The sequence below is a fragment of the Uranotaenia lowii genome, chromosome 2 (genome assembly GCF_029784155.1).
Source record: "Uranotaenia lowii strain MFRU-FL chromosome 2, ASM2978415v1, whole genome shotgun sequence".
Taxonomy (NCBI): domain Eukaryota; kingdom Metazoa; phylum Arthropoda; class Insecta; order Diptera; family Culicidae; genus Uranotaenia; species Uranotaenia lowii.
Window position 1 is genome coordinate 220,748,951 of NC_073692.1, and position 22,203 is coordinate 220,771,153.

General features: G+C 37.4%; 1 protein-coding gene across 1 annotated transcript in view; it reads right to left on the reverse strand.

Annotated features, from left to right (window-relative positions):
* LOC129749239 (E3 ubiquitin-protein ligase TRIM9) overlaps positions 1 to 22,203 on the reverse strand; it is a 579,998-nt gene that overhangs the window by 25,926 nt on the left and 531,869 nt on the right. Inside the window, exon 8 of the mRNA XM_055744176.1 lies at positions 21,769 to 21,907. Coding sequence (XP_055600151.1) covers positions 21,769 to 21,907 — 139 coding nt within the window. The remainder of the gene's footprint in view (positions 1 to 21,768; positions 21,908 to 22,203) is intronic.

The following is a 22,203-nucleotide window of genomic DNA, read 5'->3' on the forward strand; positions in this document are numbered from 1 at the left end:
CTGGTTGAGAATCAATGGCCGATTCTTCAACATCAGCATCATCAACGTGCACAGCCCTCACCTCGGAAGTACCGGTGACGACAAAGACGAATTCTACGCGCAGCTGGAGCGGGAATACGACCGCTGCCCAAAACATGATATCAAGATCGTCATCGGGGATTTTAACGCTTAGGTCGGCCAGGAGGAGGAATTCAAAATCGACAATTGGAAAGGTTCAGAGCGCACCAACGAGCTGACCAACGAAAACAACCTCTGACTAAGATTTCGCCGCCTCCAAACGAATGGCCGTATGTAGTACCTTTTTCCAGCACCACCTCCCACACAAGTACACCTGGAGATCACCGTTCCAAACGCAATCACAGATCGACCACGTTTTGATCGACTGCCGGCACTTCTCGGACATCATCAACGTTAAATTCTGTCGAGGCGCCAACATGGAGTCAGATTATGATGGTAAAGATGCACCCAGAACTCTCCGTAGTGAACAACATGCGAAATTATATCCAGCAGATCGTGGCCTACAGGATAGCATCCTAGTCTCCTTCTAAGCCAACGGTCCTGAGATCGAATCCCGGTCGTGCAAAAACCTGGCATACATAGTATGATGAAGGTTGGCGGTTCTAGCATTCGGGTGTATGTTGGGATTTAACGCCTCAATGATGCAGCACATGCATGTGGATGGATCTTTTCAAGGGAACTTAGACTGCACTTGGAGGTCCTACTTAGATATGTGGGTGCTTGTAATGCTACCGGTAAACACTGCAACTTCAATCAATAGTGCAGGGGTTTCAAGTAGCATAGCAAAATAAAAATAGTAACGCGGGGTTATTCCACAACATTTAGATCAAATAAATGGTCGCAGTGGACTCTCTCTCCAACAGGAAAAAAACATACGAAACCGACGCCCGCCTCTGTTAAATATCGCACGACTGAAACAACCTGTGGTCGCATCAGACTTGCCCAATCGCTCGAAGCAGCGTTGCCGGCAGAGGGTGAGCTGGACGAAGCCCCTCTCGAGGACTGTTAGGATACCATCAAGACAGCCATCAACTGCGTTGTGGAGAACGTCATCGAGCATGTGGAACGAACTCGCGGACGGCAATAGTGGAAAGAAGCACTCGTCAAAATGGGCCCAGACAAGTTGCCCGATTGCCTACACCGGTTGATGGTCCGGATCTGGGAGCTGCCGGAGAAGTGGAAGGCGGGGGTAATATGCCCCATCTACAAGAAGGGCGACAAATTGGACTGTGAGCACTACCGAGCGATCACTGTCCTCAATGCCGCCTACAAAGTGTTGTCCCGAGTCCTACTCCGCCGCCGAACGCCACAAGTAAACAGATTCGTGGGAAGCCATCAGGCCGGCTTCATGAAGGGACGGCCCACGACGGACCGGATTTTCACACTAAAGAACATCCTCCAAAAATGCTGTGAAAACCAAGTCCCTACGCACCATCTGTTCATCGACTTCAAAGCCCCATACGACACGATCAACCGTGACGAGCTATGGATAATTTTAAACAAGAACGGCTTCTTCGGGAAGATGACCAGTGGAACCAGTTATGTGTACAGATTTCGGGTGAAATGTCGAGTTCATTCGGGTGGCTTCGACAAGGCGAAGGTCTGTCCTGCATGATGCATGACACGATTTTAAACGGATGCAGTCAACTTATCTGCTTTGCCGACGACATTGATATAGTCGGCAGATAATCTGCGGCGGTGGCTACCGCAATCTGAAACGCGAAGCAGGAAGGATTGGGTTAACGATTAATATGCCCGAGACGAAGTATATGCTGGCCTGCAGATCCGAGACCGACCGAACCCGCTTGTCCATTAATAACAATAACAACATAACATAATCCGGTGACGAATGATTAGCAGAAGTCGTGCCTACTATGGACTACTCAAGCAACTGCCCTCGCACAAAGTGTAACCTACTTATTTATACACGACGCTCATTAGACCGGTTGTTCTGCGTGCACTAGACATGGATATTGCTCGAGAAGGACCTGTACACATTTGGAGTATTCAAGCGACGAATGTTAAGAACCATCTTTGGCGGCGTGCAGGAGAACGGAGTGTGGAGGCGAGGGACGAACCACGTGATCGCGCGACTCTACGGCGAACCCACTATCCAGAAGGTGGTGAAAGCTGGCCGGATACGCTGGGCGGGACATGTTGTGAGAATCCCGGTAGACTGTCCTGCAAAACAGGTGTTCGCTACAAATCCGGTAGAAACAAGACGAGTGGGGGCGCAACGAGCGAGGTGGATAGGCCAACTGGAGCGTGATCTGGCGTATGTGGGATGCCCGAGAACTTGGAGAACGGTTGCCATAGACCGAGTGAATTGGAGGAATATTGTTTATCAGGTTGTGCCGTGAGACCGAATACCATGTCTATATATATAAAACAGGGAGAGAGACTGCCCATACAGAAATGTGCGAACACGCAAAACTCTTCACTGGATCATCCGATTTGCATGCGATTTTTTTTGTTGTGTTCGTCTTCACGCGAAGAATAACACAACGGAGAGATAATTTCAAAAATGTTTTTGTGGAATTTGAAAATTAATTTTTAGTTTTTATTCGTATCAAATAAAAGTCATGGCACCCAATTTCTGTTTCATTCGAATCACCCAGAGTAGGAAGGCGCCAAAAGCAATCAAGGCTTACTGATGCTCATCCATCTTTATGATAGAAATTTTGGCGCCCATTTTCATAGCCAATGAACTCTTCACGTGGCACCAGTAAAATGGATACTTGGATGTGATTGTTAATACTTCTAATGGGGTGGAAAAAACGCTATTAGCCGGGAAGAAGCATATTTCCGGATACCTCAAACATTTAAGCAACTCAAACATTTTTTAATTCTGATCAACCCAAAACATGCTGGATTGCCCGTTTTTACCCGGGCATGTTCAAATCCAGGATTTAGAGCGGTGTTATTCACTTGATTTGCTAAATTTCATTTCATTTATTTATTTTTAATCATGTAACATAAGATCTTGGATCTTCTAACTCGCTACAATATGGTATTTTCACTTGAATAATAAATTTACTAACAAATTAAACAAACTTCGCTAAATTAAAGACTTCAACTAAATGATGATGAACGGTTTCAAGGAGCTTAATTTTAATCAATTGAACATCAGCTGATATGTTTCGATAAACAAACAACTATTCAGGTGTTTTTCTTCCTGATTTTGGTTGAGTCGTTCTTGGATTTTGGCAAATTTAGGTTGAAAATTTTTAAAGCGGGAAAAATTCTGGTTGCCTTTATTTACCCCGATATTTTGTTTTGTTTATTTTACGGCCTTAGTGAAGAATGTCATGTTAGTCAAGGAGAATAATTTTGAACGCTAAGACTGGAAATTTTTTAAACATACTCTTAATTGTTTTGGCAACGATGGTCTTATTTGAATCTAATTAGTATAGGTAAATTTGAATCGATGTGAATGATTTTTTAAGATTTTTTCAAAATGTATTAAGTTTGTTTGGGAATGGAATTTTGTAAATTTTGTGATCATTGTTAAAAAACCAATTGGATGATTAAGAGACGTTAGAAAACTTACTCTTCATTCTTCTTTAAAACTAAAGAATTTAAATAAGGTTAACTTTGTAAAACTACAACTCATAATTAGATCTAACACTCAGTGTCAGAGATCAGAAACAGATATTTAATTTAAGAATATTTTCGAACACAAGAAGCTTTGAACATAAAAAAACTATGTCTCAAAAAAAATATTGACAAAGATTCAAAACCAATAAAGAAGCTTTCAAACCAGATAGTTATTGGAACTAAAAAAAAATAATATGTACTCACTCATAAACATTAGTTACACACCAATGCTAAAAATGATTTATTTTGAAATCGAAGTCATAGTAAAAATAAAATTATTGAATAAACGTTTAAAAAATGATATCACATATTCCTTAAGCCTCAATGAAGCCTTAAGCCAAAATCTCTAAAACCGTAAATTTTCGATGCTTTAAAAAAAATTAAAACCCTCTAATTTGAAGTTGCTGTGAAGAATATTGTTTATGTTCTAATTTTATTTGACCAGAACTTAATAAATCCTGTTTTGATAAATATGTGCTAATGATGAGAGATGTGCCAATGACCATGTGCCATTGATCATGTGCCGATGGCGTCTGCAAATTTCGTATATGGTGAAAAATACTTCTAACATGATTTTGGCGAAAAAAGAAAGACAAACTTAAACTGCGTACATTTGAGACAAATCTCAACAAAACATTATTTGGCACACTTGGGGTTGATCTTTTTTTTTTTGTTTCGATTATAGTCGTTTTACCATCTTTATGGCATCACTTAGCTTGGGGTTGATCGAAAATGGTTAACTATATGAAGAATCCTCTGTTATCTAAGAAAACAAGAAGAAAATAAACTTTCAAGTTTTTTCCCAGAAAAAAGTCACTTCCAGCTTTCGTTTCGCTGGAAATCAAGAAATTGAAACTAATAAATATCATTGTTATTCTCTGCCCCTAGAGGATTCAACAATTAAAATTTCTTCAAATGTAAGTATGGGTGAGGAAAAAGGTTATTAAAGGGAATTTTAATAAACAAAATAATCCGCGAAGCGAAAAACAACACATGAATCCAAGTTCAATACGATGGAAGCTCAAATGAACGTTTTCCTTGATAAATTCGACACCGTCGCTATTCACGTTACTTGGGGAGTGTATAAAAATAGCTGTTGAGGAATGATAGAGAAAATACTTAAAGCTTCCTTTTTTGATTGAGTTCTGTGTTAAGATCCACATAATATAATTCGCAGAAATATTATGAAAATTGTCCGTTATTTGCCCCGATTTTCTTCATTTTTCGGTGCCGAACCGATTGCATGGAAATAAATAATCATTTACGATAACTTACATTTTTTGGGAAAACTCAAAGGCTTAACAAAGTTTGCCGGGTCAGCTAGTAAATATATAAATTAAAGGTTAGCAACCCAACCCCGATTTTAGATTAGGTTTACTAAAACCGGCATAAAACGAAATCAAATCATTATTTTACTTATTTTTTGTTTAAAATTGTTCGAAACATGTTACTTTTAAAATCCTTACTAATGGAAACTTTTTGGAAGCCGTTATCAAAAGCTACAACTGAAAGAACATGAAAAATAGGAAATGGACCTATTTTTTTTAATGGCCCGCCACACTCTCCCACACCAAAAAACTCAAACTGAATGTTTCGAAATTCATTCAGCCTCTGAAATCCTTGGTCGATGTGTTTTTCAAAATCAAATAATGATTTGTAATTAGGTTTAAGAGCTACAACCATTGTGGGTTGATTTTTTAAGATAAAAATTATCTTAAGGTAGGCAGAAGAGATGAAAGAAACAATTCTGTCTAAAGGCTGGGTTGGGAAAGAACGATAACAAATCGAAGAATACGTAAAATATTCACTTTATGAATGATTAGGAATATCTCAGCAATTTGTGGAACATACAGCCAGCTATGAGCCGCCAGTGTTGCAAAATTTTGGAAAAATCTTTGAAGTGTGTAAAAATTATAAGCGAAGAACTGCACTGAAAGTCTAGTTCCTTTCCCCTGTGATTAAAAAATTGAAAAAAGTAAATTTTTTTCTCAATCTAGATGGCAAGTGGCATGTAGTGGGTTGAGAATTGATGTTCGCTGTACCCGGGACTTTTTGAATTTGCACATAATTTTTATCTTCAAGAAAAATATCTTTTCTACGCAGATTTTTATTTGACCTCATATAAAGTTATTAAAAAACATGAAACACAAAAGCATTGTAGTTCAAAATGGCTGTAACATAAATTGTACCACACACAATGTTCAAATGCTCGCATATTTTACAGCCTCGCATCCTTGAAGTTAACCTACTCAAGCTCTCGACTTGGCGGAATTGGTGGCAGTTTACCCACTTAAGTCGAGTGGATGCAGTAGTAACATATGTACATACGTATGTACGTTGGAACATCACACCCACCCACATCCTCGCATTTCACTCAATGAGTCGTGACGTCGCCCCGTCTGCGTTTGGAGATGAATGAAGGAAACATAACAAAAAGCATATAAAAGGCTTCAACAGAAATCGTTACTGGGCTCTTTTGCCGTAGATTTTCAACATTTATTCACGACGACGACGCATAATGGGCGATAATGATGACATCAAGAGCCGGAGTGATGTTTATGTAATTCCGTCATCATCAGCGTCGTCGTAACGTTGTCGTCGTCGTCGTCGATTTGCATTCTCATACCTACAGCCCTTAAAGGACATGAATGACGACATGGAGCCAGTTCCTGTGTTCCAGTTCCAATCTATCTGTGCTGCACTGTGAAGACAGAGAGAAAAATTCTCATTACAGCCGACATTGTTGCAATGAATTAAATATTCACAACTTTGGATGAATGGTTCAAATATTCAGTGCATATGCTAAATGCGACATGAATGGGGATTTCCCTCCCATCAAATATTCAAAATTTCCTGTGCTTTGCTTAAAGCGCGAACAATGAAACTTCATCGATGATGTCACAACTTTCAGAGTTTTGGTCATGACAAATACTTTTCATCACATCAGTTTTTCAAAATTGAGCTTGTGAATTTGAAATTTGCATCGAGTAAATCATGGAAAAGTTCAACTTGAATATTCAATTTGCCTTCAAAACGAGATATAATTTATTACTCGTAGGATGTTAAAATATCTCAAATTATAAAAGAAATCCAATAACATTAAGAAATTAATTTCATCATCCGTTGATAGCATTCGAACAAGACTAAAACTCAATGAGATAGGATATTAATCACCAACAAATACAAAAAAAGTACAAAGTCTTGCATTGCAAGCTTTCTTGTTATTTTTTATTAACATAGTATTCCGTCTCACGACATAACTTGGCGAAAATAATTCCTAAAATTCACTCGGTCCATGGCAACCGTTCTCCAATTTCTCCACTTGGTCTAACCACCTCGCTCGTTGCGCCCCCGCTCGTCTTGTTCCTACCGGATTCGTAGCGAACACCTGTTTTGCAGGACAGTCGTCCGGCATTCTCGCAACATGTCCCGCCCAGCGTATCCGGCCAGCTTTCACCACCTTCTGGATACTGGGTTCGCCGTAGAGTCACGCGAACTCGTGATTCATCCTTCGCCTCCACACTCCGTTCTCCTGTATGCCGCCAAAGATGGTTCTTAACACTCGTCGCTCGAATACTCCGAGTGTACGCAGGTCCTCCTCGAGCAATATCCATGTCTCGTGCCCGTAGAGAACAACCGGTCTAATGAGCGTCATATACAGGTTACACTTCGTGCGAGGGCTAAGTCTTCTCGACCGCAGTTGCTTGTGGAGTCCATAGTAGGCACGACTTCCGCTGATAATTCGCCTCCGGATCTCACGGCTGGTGTCATTGTCTGCGGTCACCAGTGAGCCGAGATAGACAAAGTCTTCGACTATCTCCAGCTCGTCGCCGTCGATCGTGACCTTGTTATTACTGGACAAGCGGGTTCGGTCGGTCTCGGATCCGCAGGCCAGCATGTACTTCGTCTTGGACGTATTAATCATCAACCCAATCCTTCCTGCTTCGCGTTTCAGTTTGCGGTAGATCTCCTCCACCGCCGCAGATGATCTGCCGACTATATCAATGTCATCGGCAAAGCAGATAAGTTGACTGGATCTGTTGAAAATCGTGCCCCGCATTTCGCCCATCGCTCGTCGAATAACACCTTCTAGCGCCACGTTGAACACCATGCAGGATAGACCATCACCTTGTCGAAGCCCCCTGCGCGATTCGAATGAACTCGATAATTAACCCGAAATCCGCACACAGCACTGCGTTCCATCCATCGTCGCCTTGATCAGTCTGATCAGCTTCCCGAAAAAGCCGTTCTCGTCCATGATTTTCCATAGCTCGTTACGGTCGATCGTGTCGTATGCTGCTTTGAAGTCGATGAATAGATGGTGCGTAGGGACTTGGTGTTCACGGCATTTTTGGAGGATTTGCCGTAATGTGAATATCTGGTCCGTCGTAGACCGTCCCTCCATGAAGCCAGCTTGATGACTTCCCACGAATCTGTTTGCTTGTGGCGTTAGGTGGCGGAGTAGGATTCGGGACAACACTTTGTAAGTGGCATTGAGGACAGTGATCGCTCGGTAGTTCTCACGGTCCAATTTGTCGCCCTTCTTGTAGATGGGGCATATTACCCCCTCCTTCCACTCCTCCGGTAGCTGTTCTATGTCCCAGATCCGGACTATCAACCAGTGTAAGCAATCGGCCAACTTGTCCGGGCCCATTTTGATAAGTTCAGCTGCGATACCATCCTTCCCAGCCGACTTGTTTCTATTCAGCTGGCGAATGGCTTCCTTAACTTCACTCATCGTTGGAAGTGGCTCCTCTACGTCGTTGGCTACGCCGACAATGTACCTTCCCCCACCGTCTTGATCTCCTGACTGTGCGCCGTTCAGATGTTCATCGAAGTGCTGCTTCCACCTTTTGATCAACTCACGATTGTCGGTCAGGATGCCCCTGTCCTTATCCCGGCACATTTCGGCTTGCGGCACGAAGCCTTTGCGGGATGCGTTGAGTTTCTGATAGAACTTTCGTGTATCTTGGGAACGATGCAGCTGCTCCAGCTCCTCGAGCTTCTCCTCCTCCAGGCGGCGCTTTTTTTCCTGGAAAATTCGGACTCGCTGCCTCTTCCGCTGTCGGTGATATTCCACATTTCGACGGGTGCCTTTTTGCACTACTGCCGCCCGTGCGGCATTCTCTTCGTCCATCCGGATCAAAAATTTATAAAATGGACTGTTTTATAGTTTTCTCAGATTCTTATGCTTGTTTTAGCTAAAAGCGTTTGACTCCTAATTGTCAAACAGCTGTCATTATCACAGATTAATGGATTATCATTTTTTGCAATCCTGGTTTGAAGGTAAGATTATGTACCAGAGAGTTAACTAGTAAAATATATCATAAAGGACGAACACGAAATTATTGCGACACCGAAAATGTCATGCCAACTTTCCAAAATGTTTAGAATCAAACCAAAATTTTAGGGAAGTTTTATACATAAATTTACTTCAAAAGTCAAAAGAAAATTTAATCGATGGAACCTTGAGTGTAAAATTGCTCGCATTTTCGCTTGATGCCCTCCATCAAAGTCTTTACAGTGTCATCCGGTACCATTTCCTAAGTTTTTTTTTTTCATTTTCTAAACATGTCCTTCTCGTCTTTGACTGTCTTCTTGCTCTTCCGAAGTTCTCGCTTCATCTTTGCCCAGTACTGCTCCACCCAGCAAACATTTATGAAGGTATAACGCAGGAACAACAGAATTATTCAAACAAGTATCCCAGATAAAAAGATTGTATTAAACTTACCAAAATAGCATATAGCTACAAAAGTGGAGGTGATATATCTACAATGACAAGATTGAAACGATTCGATTTTCCAACAAAAAGCAAAATAAACGAAAAAAAAATCCCTCGACCGAGAGAGTTGAACTTCAGTCCTCCGAGTTTGAAGTCCGGTATCTTACCACGATGCCAACTCATCAATTGATGTTGTCCAAGCTTTAGCTCTATAGGTGAGATTTTCTTTTTACGAACCGGTCAAAGGAAGAGACCGGAGAGAGTGTCAATTGAAGGACCGCCCATTTATCGTAAATCAGTTCACTCAAATCGTAAATGTTGAATTAGCATATTCCCAGCGTTTTGGAAACATATTTACGAATTGACTAAACTGCTATCTGACTCAACTATTTTTGGGCAAAGGTTGTCGTAAATGAATGATAGAAAATCATTCAATACCAACGTGTTTACAATAGTTATTGAATATGTCTTAATATTCGATTTGGATTATCATTTCTATTACGATTTCATGTTAGCTGGGCACCGGGCGCAGCTCCGGACAGTTTGGTGGGTTCATGTCCTTTGGAACAAAATGGACAGAATTGGCCACATACCACTCCAGGACACTTTTAGAATAGTGGCATGATGCTAAATCTGGACAAAAAAGCGGAGCTTCGTCGTGCTGCTGCAAGAGCGGCAAAAGGCGCTTCTCGAGGCACTCAGATTTGTAGATCTCGCCATTTACTGTGCTCTTTGTCACGAAAGGATCACTCCTCAGTCCGCAAGAACAGATGGCCTGCCCAACGAGATATTTGAAGGCGAACTTCGATATTTTCTTTTTCTTTAATTCGTCGTCTACATCACAATTGCTCTTGCCGTTGAAAATCTTCAATCCCGGAATTTGTTTAAAATCGGCTTTTATATACGCGTTTCGTCGTCCATCACACAGCAGCCATATTTTTTTCTTGTATGTATGTAGGTCCAGCTCTCTTCTTTGCATTCTGGACGTATCTTTGCGACATGCCGATCTTTTTAGCCAAATCACGGCTTGAAACGTTGGGATTTCCTTTAATCATCCGCTTCAGCTTTTCCTCCGTATTTAAACCCCCCCATGAGGATCCAAAACTACAAGCAATCTCCATTCAAAATTTTAAATTCAGAATCAGAAGTCCAAAAATCTGCTACACTATTAAAATTCAGTACAGGATTTTTGATTTTCAGTTCGAGTAATCATAAGAAATTAGAAATGAAAAGCTGCTTTGAAATCCTGTTTCAAACTTGGTTTTGCATTTCATTTCAAATTTGAATCCTGTTTTTCGAGATCATATGCATTTTGAATATTTTGGTAAAAGTTTTTCCAATATGAAAAAAGAGTAATTTCGTTTTATATTCAAATTCGAAGTTCTTAAACTTAATTCTCAAACAAAATTCAAAAATGTTCCATTCCAATATTTAAAACTCGTATTATGGAGTGCATCGAGTAAATCGTCGTGCGCATTTAACTCGGAAAAAGTAAAGAATCTTACCTTACAATCGTCCCAAAGTTTCTCCAATTTGTAAATATACGGTCGAACTATAACCGGTTGTTCGCGATTGTATAAGCGGAGTTGTACCCACTGGCACATTCTACCTTCAACTCACCGGACCCATCTCATCATGACCTCAAGGAGCCAAACCACCAAGCGAAATAAGCCAGACAATAGCGGGGTAGCCGATGAGCCAGAAGAGATGTCCATCTCCCAATTAGCTGAGCTGTTGATGGAAAAAATGGAGCGGACAAAGACCGAAATCTCAAAGCAGTTCAAAGAGGAGATGTTGGTAATGAAAACTGAAATCAAAACAGAGATCGATCTCATACGCTCGGGTTTACAACAAACGATCACCGATCTCAGCATCTCAGTCTCACGCAATACAGAAAGCATACAATTGAACACCGAGAGTATTGCACGGTCCTCGTGTACCAACGATCTGCTGATGAGAGGAATCCCGTTCGTCCAGGGAGAAAACCTTTACAAGTATTTTGAGAAACTGTGTGATCATCTTGGATATGCTGGGATGGTGCCCCTAGTCGACATGAGACGCCTGTCGAGAGCCACTATGGTAGCTGGGAAGGCATATATAGTGATGATCCAATTTGCGATCACCAACCAGAGGAACGATTTTTACTCCAGGTATCTCAAAACTAGGACGCTCACGCTCGAGATCATCGGGTTCAACAATAAGGATCGGATCTATGTGAACGAGAATCTCTCACTCGCCGCTCGGTCACTCAACATAAAAGCTCTTAATCTCAAGCAAGAGAAAAAGCTTGCATCCGTTTATACTAAAAACGGTGTGGTGTTCGTGAAGAAAATATCCGAGAACGAAGGTACACCGATCTCATCAGAGGATGAGCTCAATCGTCTGCTGCAATAATAACCTCTCCTAAAAAGATATCTCTCTCCTTTGACTCCCATCCTGATCTTCCTTGGTGACTCCCCTCCTGAAAGCTACAAAACAAATCAAACCTTTCCGTACAAACGCTCTCCGTCCTACCAATCCATCCCTGAAGTTATCCCGTGACTCCTCTCCTAAAAGTTACAAACAGTAAACAAACCTTTCCTCACAAGTGCTCTCTGTCCTTCCAATCCATCCTTAAGCTATCCCGTGACTCCCCTCCTAAAAGCTATAAAAAGTAAACAAACCTATCCATACAAGTGCTCTCCGTCCTTCCAATCCATCCCTAAGCTATCCCGTGACTCCCCTCCTAAAAGTCAAGAAAAACAAACCTTTTCCAACAAGCGCTCTCTCTCCTTCCAATCCATCCCGAAATTTTCCTCTGACTCCAATTCCTAAAAGTATGTTGCTGATCAGAATGCTGTCGTCGAGGGATGTTCCTGTCTTAGAATGCTGCTTTGGCGCTTTCATCGATAAGCTAGTTGCTGCTGACCGTGACTCATGGCCGTAGGAACGGGGGGGGTTTTGGGGGTTAAACCCCCCCCATGAGGATCCAAAACAGCAAGCGAGAGATTCTACTCTACACTCAAAATTTCAAATTTAGGACGAACCAAATTATGATAAAAGAGTAAAGTTAATCAACAGTAACAATCTAGACTAAAAACTTATGAAAAAAACCTCAAAACCAAACCCAAGTCCAAAATTCTGGTACACTTTTTCAAAATTTTCTCACTTTTTCATAGGTCTGAATATTGAATTTCAAATTAAATCAAACCCATTTCGGATTTTCTGATTCCATAATTTATCGTACAGTTTTTTGAATTTTGGATTCTGTATCCAGTCCAGGATTGTTGATTTTCAGCTCGAATAATCATAAAAAAATATAAATGAAACGCTGCTTTGAAATCCTGGTTCAAATTTGGTTTTGCATTTCACATCAACTTTGAATCATGTTTTTCAAGATAATATGCATTTTCAATATTTTGATTATAGTTTTACAAATATTAAAAAAAAAGAAATTTTGTTTCATATTCAAATTCGAAATTCTTGAACATAGTTTTTACACAAAATTAAAAAATTTAAAGCTTCAAATGGCAATCCATAATTTAAAAGTAAGATTCAGATCTTTGTAAATTCATATTTTAATTCTGATTCACAATGCAGATTGAAAATAAAAAATTTAAAACGTGAATTAAGATTAAACCTGAACTAAAGAATTTTAATAATAGATTCATGAATAACGGCTCTATAACTTGGCTTATAAAATTCTTATCTGGAATAAGATTCAGAAATCGTATTTTTTGTACATTTCAGAAATCGTATGTAAATTTGGATACAAATTCAAAGCGCAATTTTTGAATTCAGGTCCAGAATTCAAATTCAGAATGCAGATTCAAAATACAGATAAATGATTAGCTTGTAAGAGAATTTTACAATCTACATAAATGGTTGAGATCATGAACATATCCTATTGCGGAAAAAAACGAAAAATATAGTTTTCTCACTTACCAACAGTGTGCTACACTTCGAAGTATAACTCGAATTGACTGAATTCAAGTGTTAAACTTTATTGGACAAAATTGAACCCAACGTTTGCCGTTACTTAAAAGTGCTCAATTTATAAAGCTTGTGTTACATTTTGTAGAGTCAGATTTCGTTAATAGATTCATAACATTTGAATTATGTTAGCATACTAGCGTCAAGCAAAAAAAACGAGATATCTCGTATTTGGTCCGCAATGTATTGCAGTTTTTTTTTCAAGCCAAATTTCATACTTAAATCATTGCAATCAAAAATCATTGATTTGGATCAAGTTTGCATCAAGAAAATTTGATCCGAAAATCTGATGATTTTTATCGCTTACTTTTTATTTGAAAATTTGATTTATTTTCATTAAAGATTTAAATCTTTGAATTTGAAAAATATTTTGGAAGATTGGGCTTGTTGGATTTGAGTATAGAATAAGTTTTTTTTAGAAATGAAAGACTCTCCTAAAAAAAGCTTATTTTATGCCGAAATCAAATAAGTTTGATCTACCAGACTCTTAAATAAATTCAAAGATTTGAACCACCGATGAAAGTGAATTCAGCTCATCTTTTAGATTTAGAATCAATTTTCTAAAGTTACAATTTAATAAGAAAACTTTCAAGTACCCTAAAACGAATAACCATATAGCTACAAACTTATTTTTTTCAATTTTTTTTGTTGGTTTCGTACATTGTTGGGCAAAAAATCATAGATAAAGATCAGTCTCCAAAACCCCCCCCATGAGTCGGTTCTTCCTACGGCCCTGCCGTGACTATCAAACTGCTACAAAACCGAAAAATGCTTTTTTCGAGTTAAGCTGCACTCGTTTTTTTACGAAAAATTGTTTGTTCAGAAACACGTTTTAGTTTTATTGATCATTGCTTCACTAAATGTGCGTTTTTTGATAATGGCTAACTTCAATAACCAAAACAACACCCTGACAGATATGTGCATACCAGGAATCGTAATGAAATCATCTTTCGAATCTAAAAAATTATCGATCTGTATGCTTAATATGCAAAGTATTTGTGCCAAAAACATGACTAAATTTGACGAATACAAACAAATATTGCTAGTTTCATCAGTTGATGTTGCTGGGGTATGTGAAACTTGGCTTAATCATACTAAAGATATGGGTCTAATAACCATCGACGGATATTCTACTTTTAGAAGTGATCGTATAGGTAAAACCGGAGGTGGGCTTATTCTTTACGTGAAAAAATGTTACAAAAGTAAACTCATTGAATCAAATTTCATAGTTAGGAATTCCCATACGTTTGAATTTATGTTTGTTGAGCTAACCCTTTCTAATAAAAAAATTCTTATTGGATTGTTTTACAACCATCCCACCATAGATTGTGCAGAAATGATTGGGACCGAACCAACTTTTTTCCATCACCACGGAGCTTCACAACTCGACTTGCTTATTACAAGCCGGCAGAATTCTGTTATTCGTTTTGGTCAAATAAGTGTTCCTAATGCTTCTAATCACGACTTGATATACGCTTCATTCAACTACGATACAGAAATTAAAAACGACACCTTTTTCTATAGAGATTATAAACGGTTGGATCCAAGCATCTTTTTTCAAGAATTTAATCGAATAGATTGGTCTCATTTTTATGCTCTCGCCGACACGAACGACATCGTAGAAATGTTCAACAACAATATTACGCGATTGCATGTTACTTGTGTTCCATTGCGGAAGCATAACTCTAGTAGAAGAAAATACAACCCATGGTTTAATTCAAATTTACAATTGGCATTTATCGACCGCGATCGCGCTTACGCTAAATGGAAGCTAACTAAAGCCGATGAAGATCTAGTATTTTTCAAAAGACTTCGAAATCTAGCAAACAAGAAAATTATGCAAGCAAAACGCGATTACTACAACAATAAATTCAGTCAGAACTTGTCACCCAAAGAATTTTGGAATCAACTTGAAAACATTGGTTTATCGAAACGCAAATCTTGTTCGGAAAACAATTTTCATCCAAACGAAATCAATCAGAAATTTCATGAAAGCTTCACAGTAGATCAAGTTCAAGCCCATAACTACTACCATTCAAATTCAACAGGTTTTAAATTCAATAATATCGAAGAATATGACATCATCAACGCCGTTTATGAAGTTAAATCTAATGCCGTAGGTATGGATGATATACCCATAAAGTTTATAAAACTTATTTTACCAGTTATCATAAATCACTTATCATTCATTTTCAATAGTATAATAAATACATCAATATATCCAAAAGCCTGGAAATTATCCAAAATTATCCCTTTTAAGAAAAAAACTAACTTATCTTCGCTATCGAATTTACGTCCAATTAGCATATTGAGTGCCCTATCAAAAGTTTTCGAACGAATAATGAAAAAACAAATAAGCACGTATTTAAATCTCAACAACTTAATAACAGAGCATCAATCTGGATATAGACCAGGACATAGTACAAAAACAGCCATGCTTAAAATATGCAATGATGTTTCAAAATCCATAGATGAAGGCCACAAAGTTCTTATGGTGCTGCTCGATTGCTCGAAGGCATTCGATACAATTTCTCATAAAACACTCTGTAGAAAATTAAACACGAATTTCGATTTTCAGCCAACGGCTATTGAATTGATTCATTCATATCTAAAGGATCGGGAGCAAGCAGTGTTTAGCAATGAAAGTTTTTCTAGTTTTTTACCAGTTAATTCTGGAGTGCCTCAAGGATCCGTGTTAGGCCCTATATTATTCACTATGTATATAAACGATTTACCAAGCATTGTAAAATATTGCACCATTCATTCGTTTGCTGACGATATTCAGCTGTATATTAATTGTAAAAACCAAAGCATGGTCGAAACCGGTCAGTTAATGAACCTAGATTTGCAAGCTATAAATACGTGGGCGAAAAATCATCTGATGACGTTGAATGCATCCAAATCAAATGCCCTTTTGATAACACGAACTGTATGCACAAATAAGCCTTTCTTACAACTAGGAGATAATGAAATAGTTTTTTCAAACAAGGTTACAAGCTTAGGATTTATCGTTGACAGTCGATTCGACTGGGATAACCACGTATTGAACCAATGCGGTAAAATTTATGGCGTGCTTAGAAACATAAAGCTTAAGTCAAGTTTCCTAAACCAGAACGTCAAATTAAAACTTTTTAAAACATTCATTTTACCATATTTTATTGCGTGTGATTTCCTACTGCCTACAATTTCTGCAAGAGCTCTCGACAGAATAAAAATCGCGCTTAATTGTTGCGTTCGTTTCGTCTTTAACCTATCCCGTTTAGATCGAGTTACTCATTTGCAACATAAGTTATTAGGATATTCGTTTTACAATTTTATTAAAGTTCGGTCATGTCTTATGTTTCATAAAATCATCACCAATAAATGTCCTTCATATCTTTTCAATATACTCCAACCCTTCAACGGCACTAGGACGCGAAATTATGTGATCCCCAATCATACAACGTCTTTTTATAACTGCACATTTTTTGTCAAAGGTGTTGTTCTTTGGAATTTACTACCAAACCCAATGAAAAATATTCCTAATTTAAGCACATTTAGAAAGCAATGTTCAACGTTATTTAACTAGAAGAAATGTTAATTGTGGACAAAACCAATCATTCTCTAAGAGATTTAAATGAAAGTAACAAGTGCATTCCATCAATACGATTACGCCGCTGTGGCAAAATGAAAAGACAATTGTCTTACGCTACTTTTGAATACAAATAAACTAAACTAAACTAAAGTCAGTTTCAGATTTTTGTAAATTCAAAGTTTAATTCTGATTCACAACACGAATATTAAATAAACATTTTCAATAGTGAATTTAGATTTAACCTGAACTGCAGAGTTAAAATAAAATATTTATGAATGAGTTCTCTAAAATTTTTCTCATAAAATTCTGATCCGGAATAAGATTCGGAAATCGTATTTTTTGTACATTTCGGAAATTGTATGAAAATTCGGATACAGATTCAAAGTGCAATTTGTGATTCAGAATGCAGATTCAAAATTCAGAAAAAGGTTTAGCTTGTAAATAAATTTAACAATTTAAAATAATTTTTCGTGAAATTCAAGAAATCATAAACTTAACACCTTGCGGATTAAAAACGATATATCTCATTTTTTGGCTTATCAACAGTGCGCTACACTTCGAAGTATAATTCGACTATAATAGGACTGAATTTAAGTGTAAAACTTTATACGAGAAAATTGAACACAGTATTTTTCGTAACTTAAAAATGCTTGATTTATAACATTAAGTCCAGGAGTTTCTAAGGTACAGTATGCCGTTCGTCGGTGTTTCTCGTCATAGATTTCTTCGCGGTCCTTAATCTGTTAGGATTGCTTGTCAATTCAATTTCCAGATTTCAATTTTTCAAACAAAATTAGTATGTAAACACAATTCATCTGAAAATCACAAATAAAAAGTAGAATTTAAGGTTTTGGTTTTATCCGAAAAACCCCAAATTTTATTTTAAGAAATCATCTACAGGGTTTTCATGATAGAATTGATTCCTTAGAAAAAATATTTGCTGTTAAAGAAACATCTTCACCTCAAAAATCTGCTCAAAATTTTATATTTTCCCAGTGCACTGTTCAATATTATCAACACATTAAGGGCACCAAAATTCGTCATTTTATGCTTGAGACACCAATGAACAAAGTTCAACATAATTTAATATAGATATTTGAGTAACGGGAAGTGTTGTGTTAAATTTTGTAGGCGACAAGGAAAAAACGAGATATCTCGTATTTGGTCCGCAATGTTGCAGTTTTTTAAAGCCAAATTTCATACTAAAATCTTTAATATGGTTCAAGTTGGCATAAAGAAAATGTGATTCGAAAATCTTATGATTTTATCTCTTACTTTTTTTCTTGATAATTTGATATATTTTCATCAAAGGTTAAAATCTTTGAATTTGCAAAATAGTTTGGAAGATTTGGCTTGCTTGATTTGAGTATAGAATAAGTTATTTTTTTTAAGAAATGGAAGACTCTCCTAAAAAAACTTATTTTATGCCCAAATCAACTAAGTTTGAACTACCAAACTTTTAAACAAATTAAAAGGTTTTAACCATCGATGAAAGCGACTTTAGCTCACCTTTTTGGTTTAGGACCAAATTTCTTAAGTTACGATTTAATACGAAAGCTTTTAATGTCAAAGTACTTAATAATGAATATGGAGTCACAATCAAAAATTTTAAGCAAATTTTCAAGAGTTCTGAAATGGAGATTTTGGATATTTCTGAGTTTTAAAGTTGTGAAAATTTATCTGAAAATGGAATGATAGCGTTACGCCTTCCGGAACAACCTTGTGGTGTTCTAAAGCTGATGGAGCACTGAATCCGACTGCCGAACGGATCCACATTATTTCTCAGATAAGTAGTTTATTTAAATTTTTTACAGATAGGTAAAAATAGGAAAGTGTTTAGGGGGTTATTTCGAATATTTTGATAAACAGCACGAAGTCGAGCAGAAAATATTTCATTGAATAAGTTGCATGATTATATTTTTGTGTAAACATGAACGCAAGTTACGGGTCAAAGAAAAGCCTTTTTTGCGGTTTTTTATTTTCTGAAGTCAGTTGGAGATAACACCTTCGGAGAACATAATTCCATTTTTATCAGCGGAGCTCTTGAGTTAGCGGATAGTAAAAACGATAGGTACTAAGTTTGAGTCATGAACCCAAACCAGTGGAAAGATCATTCTATGTATAAATTAATGGAGTGAAAAATATTTAATTGATATAAAAATGATCGTGGTCAGGAAGGTATGAACCTTACCGTCAACCGGGGCATCATGCAACAGCGGGGTTCGATGCAACATTTATATAACACCACATCGAATCAATTTTTAATTTAACGTATTGTAATAAAGTTATATTTTAATGATTACAAAATGATGGTGACATAATTACTCACATCTTAGGCTAGTTTTTTTTAAGTTTTTTATTTTTATATAAAATTTGAAAAATTGAGCAATAAATGTACAAAGTTTAACATTTTTTGATGCCGAAAAAAACTTTACCCAGTATGACGGATCGGCTTGATAAAATAACCTACAAACTTTATACTGGTTTCCTCATGTTATACCAACATTGTTGGTATGAAAATATTTTTCGAACAATCACCCAATTTTTTTAAATAAATATTTTTATAATTCAGTTAGGTGTCTGGGGTTGAATGCAACAAAATGCAAATCAAAGAAATACTTTGTAAATCTCGTTTTCATGTGTTGGAATATGAACGTTTTGCATCACGCGTTTGTAAACATTGAAATTTCATTCATTCAAACATTTATTTTTATGATTCCAGCTTGTAGAATTTTTCGTGGTATTATTTAACCCCTAAATGTATGCAGCATCCTTATTTTCAGAAAAAAATATGAAAATTAGTTTTTAGAGACCCAAAAACTACTGGAATTGGTGTTTTCATGCGTAATGGTTTTCAGGGCATCGCAAATATATGAAAAACTATAAATTTTCGTACGTGTTCATAAGATTTTTCATTAAAAACAAAGTTTGTTGCAAGTTACCCCATTTTCTAAGGATGGTGAAAATCGCATGTTTTTAGAAAATTAAAAATAACTGAAGAAACGAATATTTTTTCTAACTACGCCAACTTGATATTCCATCATCCTTAAAACTTTTGATGCATAAGAGGTAGGATTAATTGCGAACATAAGTTTTTTAGAAGCCATTGAAGTTGAAAATTGTTGCATGTTGCCCCAGTTGACGGTACGTTTCACAGAAGCTTTAGATGGTAACATACAGTTGCGTTCGAACTGATTTTTCTGCCCCAAAGTGAGTGGACCAAATAGTTTTAGTAAGGCATTTTATATTGAAGCATAATAACATACACAATCCAATTCAATGGTTATTTTAATGGCGTTTTAACGTGTGCTTCAGAAGTTTTTGTAGGCACTCAACCAAAGTAGTAGGTTGTTAGATCTGAAATATGTACATGGAAAAAAATCTGTACATAATTGGTTTGTGTTTTTTGGAATAGGAGTCAATTATAAACTATTTTTAACACGCTTTTTGTAGTTCGGATTATGTTTAGAAGTTTTAGTGCTTTGAAATTATGTAGAGTTTTTTCAAATAAGTTTTTATTTTTAACTAGCTTTTTATTCACCTAGGAACATTATTAACAAAAGCATGTTCGTTCCCTCAGATAGCTTCAAATGTAAAGAACTTAACTTGTTTAAATGTCTCAACAACTTAAAATTATGAAATTATAGTTCCTTTTTCAAAATTATTATTAGCTGCCCAACATGATCCGAAATGTATAACCCAAACCTCTTCAATTTGTATCTCAAGATACAAAAATCAAAAGCCACGCGACTTTTTAAAGAAATATTTTTACAAATTTATGTTCACACTTAGTAATGGTCCTTAATTTTTTTTTCACCATTTAACCTAACATACTCATGCCTGCTTCTATAGAAACTTTATGAATCAAGAAAATAATATTTATTGTTCACCGTAACACTATTCAAAAGTGTCTCCCAACCAATTCCTTTAATCCCTCTCCCAACCAAAATTATTTTGCTAGGATGCAGAGGTGACCTCGGTCCTAAAGCACAAAATAGATCTTTCATCCTTTTTTCTTTTTTCAAATCTTTCCATTGACTACTAGGACGTGACCGGCGCCGTTATTGACGTTAAAAGAGAGAGCATCAGTTTTGTGCAGTGTGAATGAGCTGCTAATCCCAAGCATCATTCATTTGACCTCTGAATAAAATTGATGGCCTCGGTCAATCATGGAGTAGCGACCATTGGCGATGTGGAACTTGTTCTACTGAGCCACGCCAGCGATCGTGGAACTCGAAATGATAGTTATCATAATTTGATTTTTGAACAAGCCATTTTCTTCCACCATGCATTTCGGGTTTTACGATTCAAGGTGGATGTGAGTAGTTAATCAAGCTAAGCTAAGCTAAGCTAATATGGAGTCACAATCAAAAATTGTTTAATTTTTTTTTTGTATCCGTGCATTGTTGGGCAAAAAATCTCAAGTAAAAATCAGTCAGGCCCCCCCCCCCCCATGAGTCGATTCTTCCTACGGCCCTGATTGCATGTGTATTTGAGTAGAACTTAGCAACTCTTATTACCTATCAAAAACCGATCTTGGATGTAATTTCGCCGGAAATTACATCTCAAGTGAAAAAATGCACCTTTCAGCACTGTTTTAAAATTTACAAGTTTCGTAAACAAATAGAATCGCACTTTCTTTAAGATGTTTTGTGATTTTAGATAACAATTTTAGATTAAATAATTAAAACGGCCGTAAAAACTTTTATCTAAACTCCTTTAATATGCTCAAACGCTTCTTCCGGGGAAAAGAAAGACCGAATTTATGAATCTTTAACACCCTGTCAAAAGTTTCTGCCCTGTCAGCGACCAATGAAAAATGAAGCTGAAGAGGAAAAAAACATGAAAAAGAAGAAGTAAGAAAAACATAAGTCCAAATCCTTACCTTCAGCCGTTTGGAGGCCGATGAGTTCCGAGTACTCTCCCTCGCCGGTGCTGTTGAAGGCCTTGACTCGGGCGTTGTACATCGAGTTGAAGTGCAGCCCGTCGACGGTGCAGATTGTCTCCTTTCCGCAGTACACTTCCTGTGGGGGTGGCATGGCGTGGATTGGGGATCGAGGAATGGCGGCCATTTCCGTTGCCACGACACGCAATTCGGCGATGGATGGAGCGTGAAAAGCGTTTCCCGAGAGGAAATAACATGGAACAGAAAGGAGAAAAAAAAAACGAGAAGAACCAGATTATTGTGAGTGCTTATGCCGGGGAGCGATGATGCTGAGGGAGGTTTTCATTTTGTTTCATCCCCCAAGAGACTGGCTTGTATATTTTTACTTTTGGTATGATCCTATTCCAGCTTTTTTATACAACAACATCCGAGTGA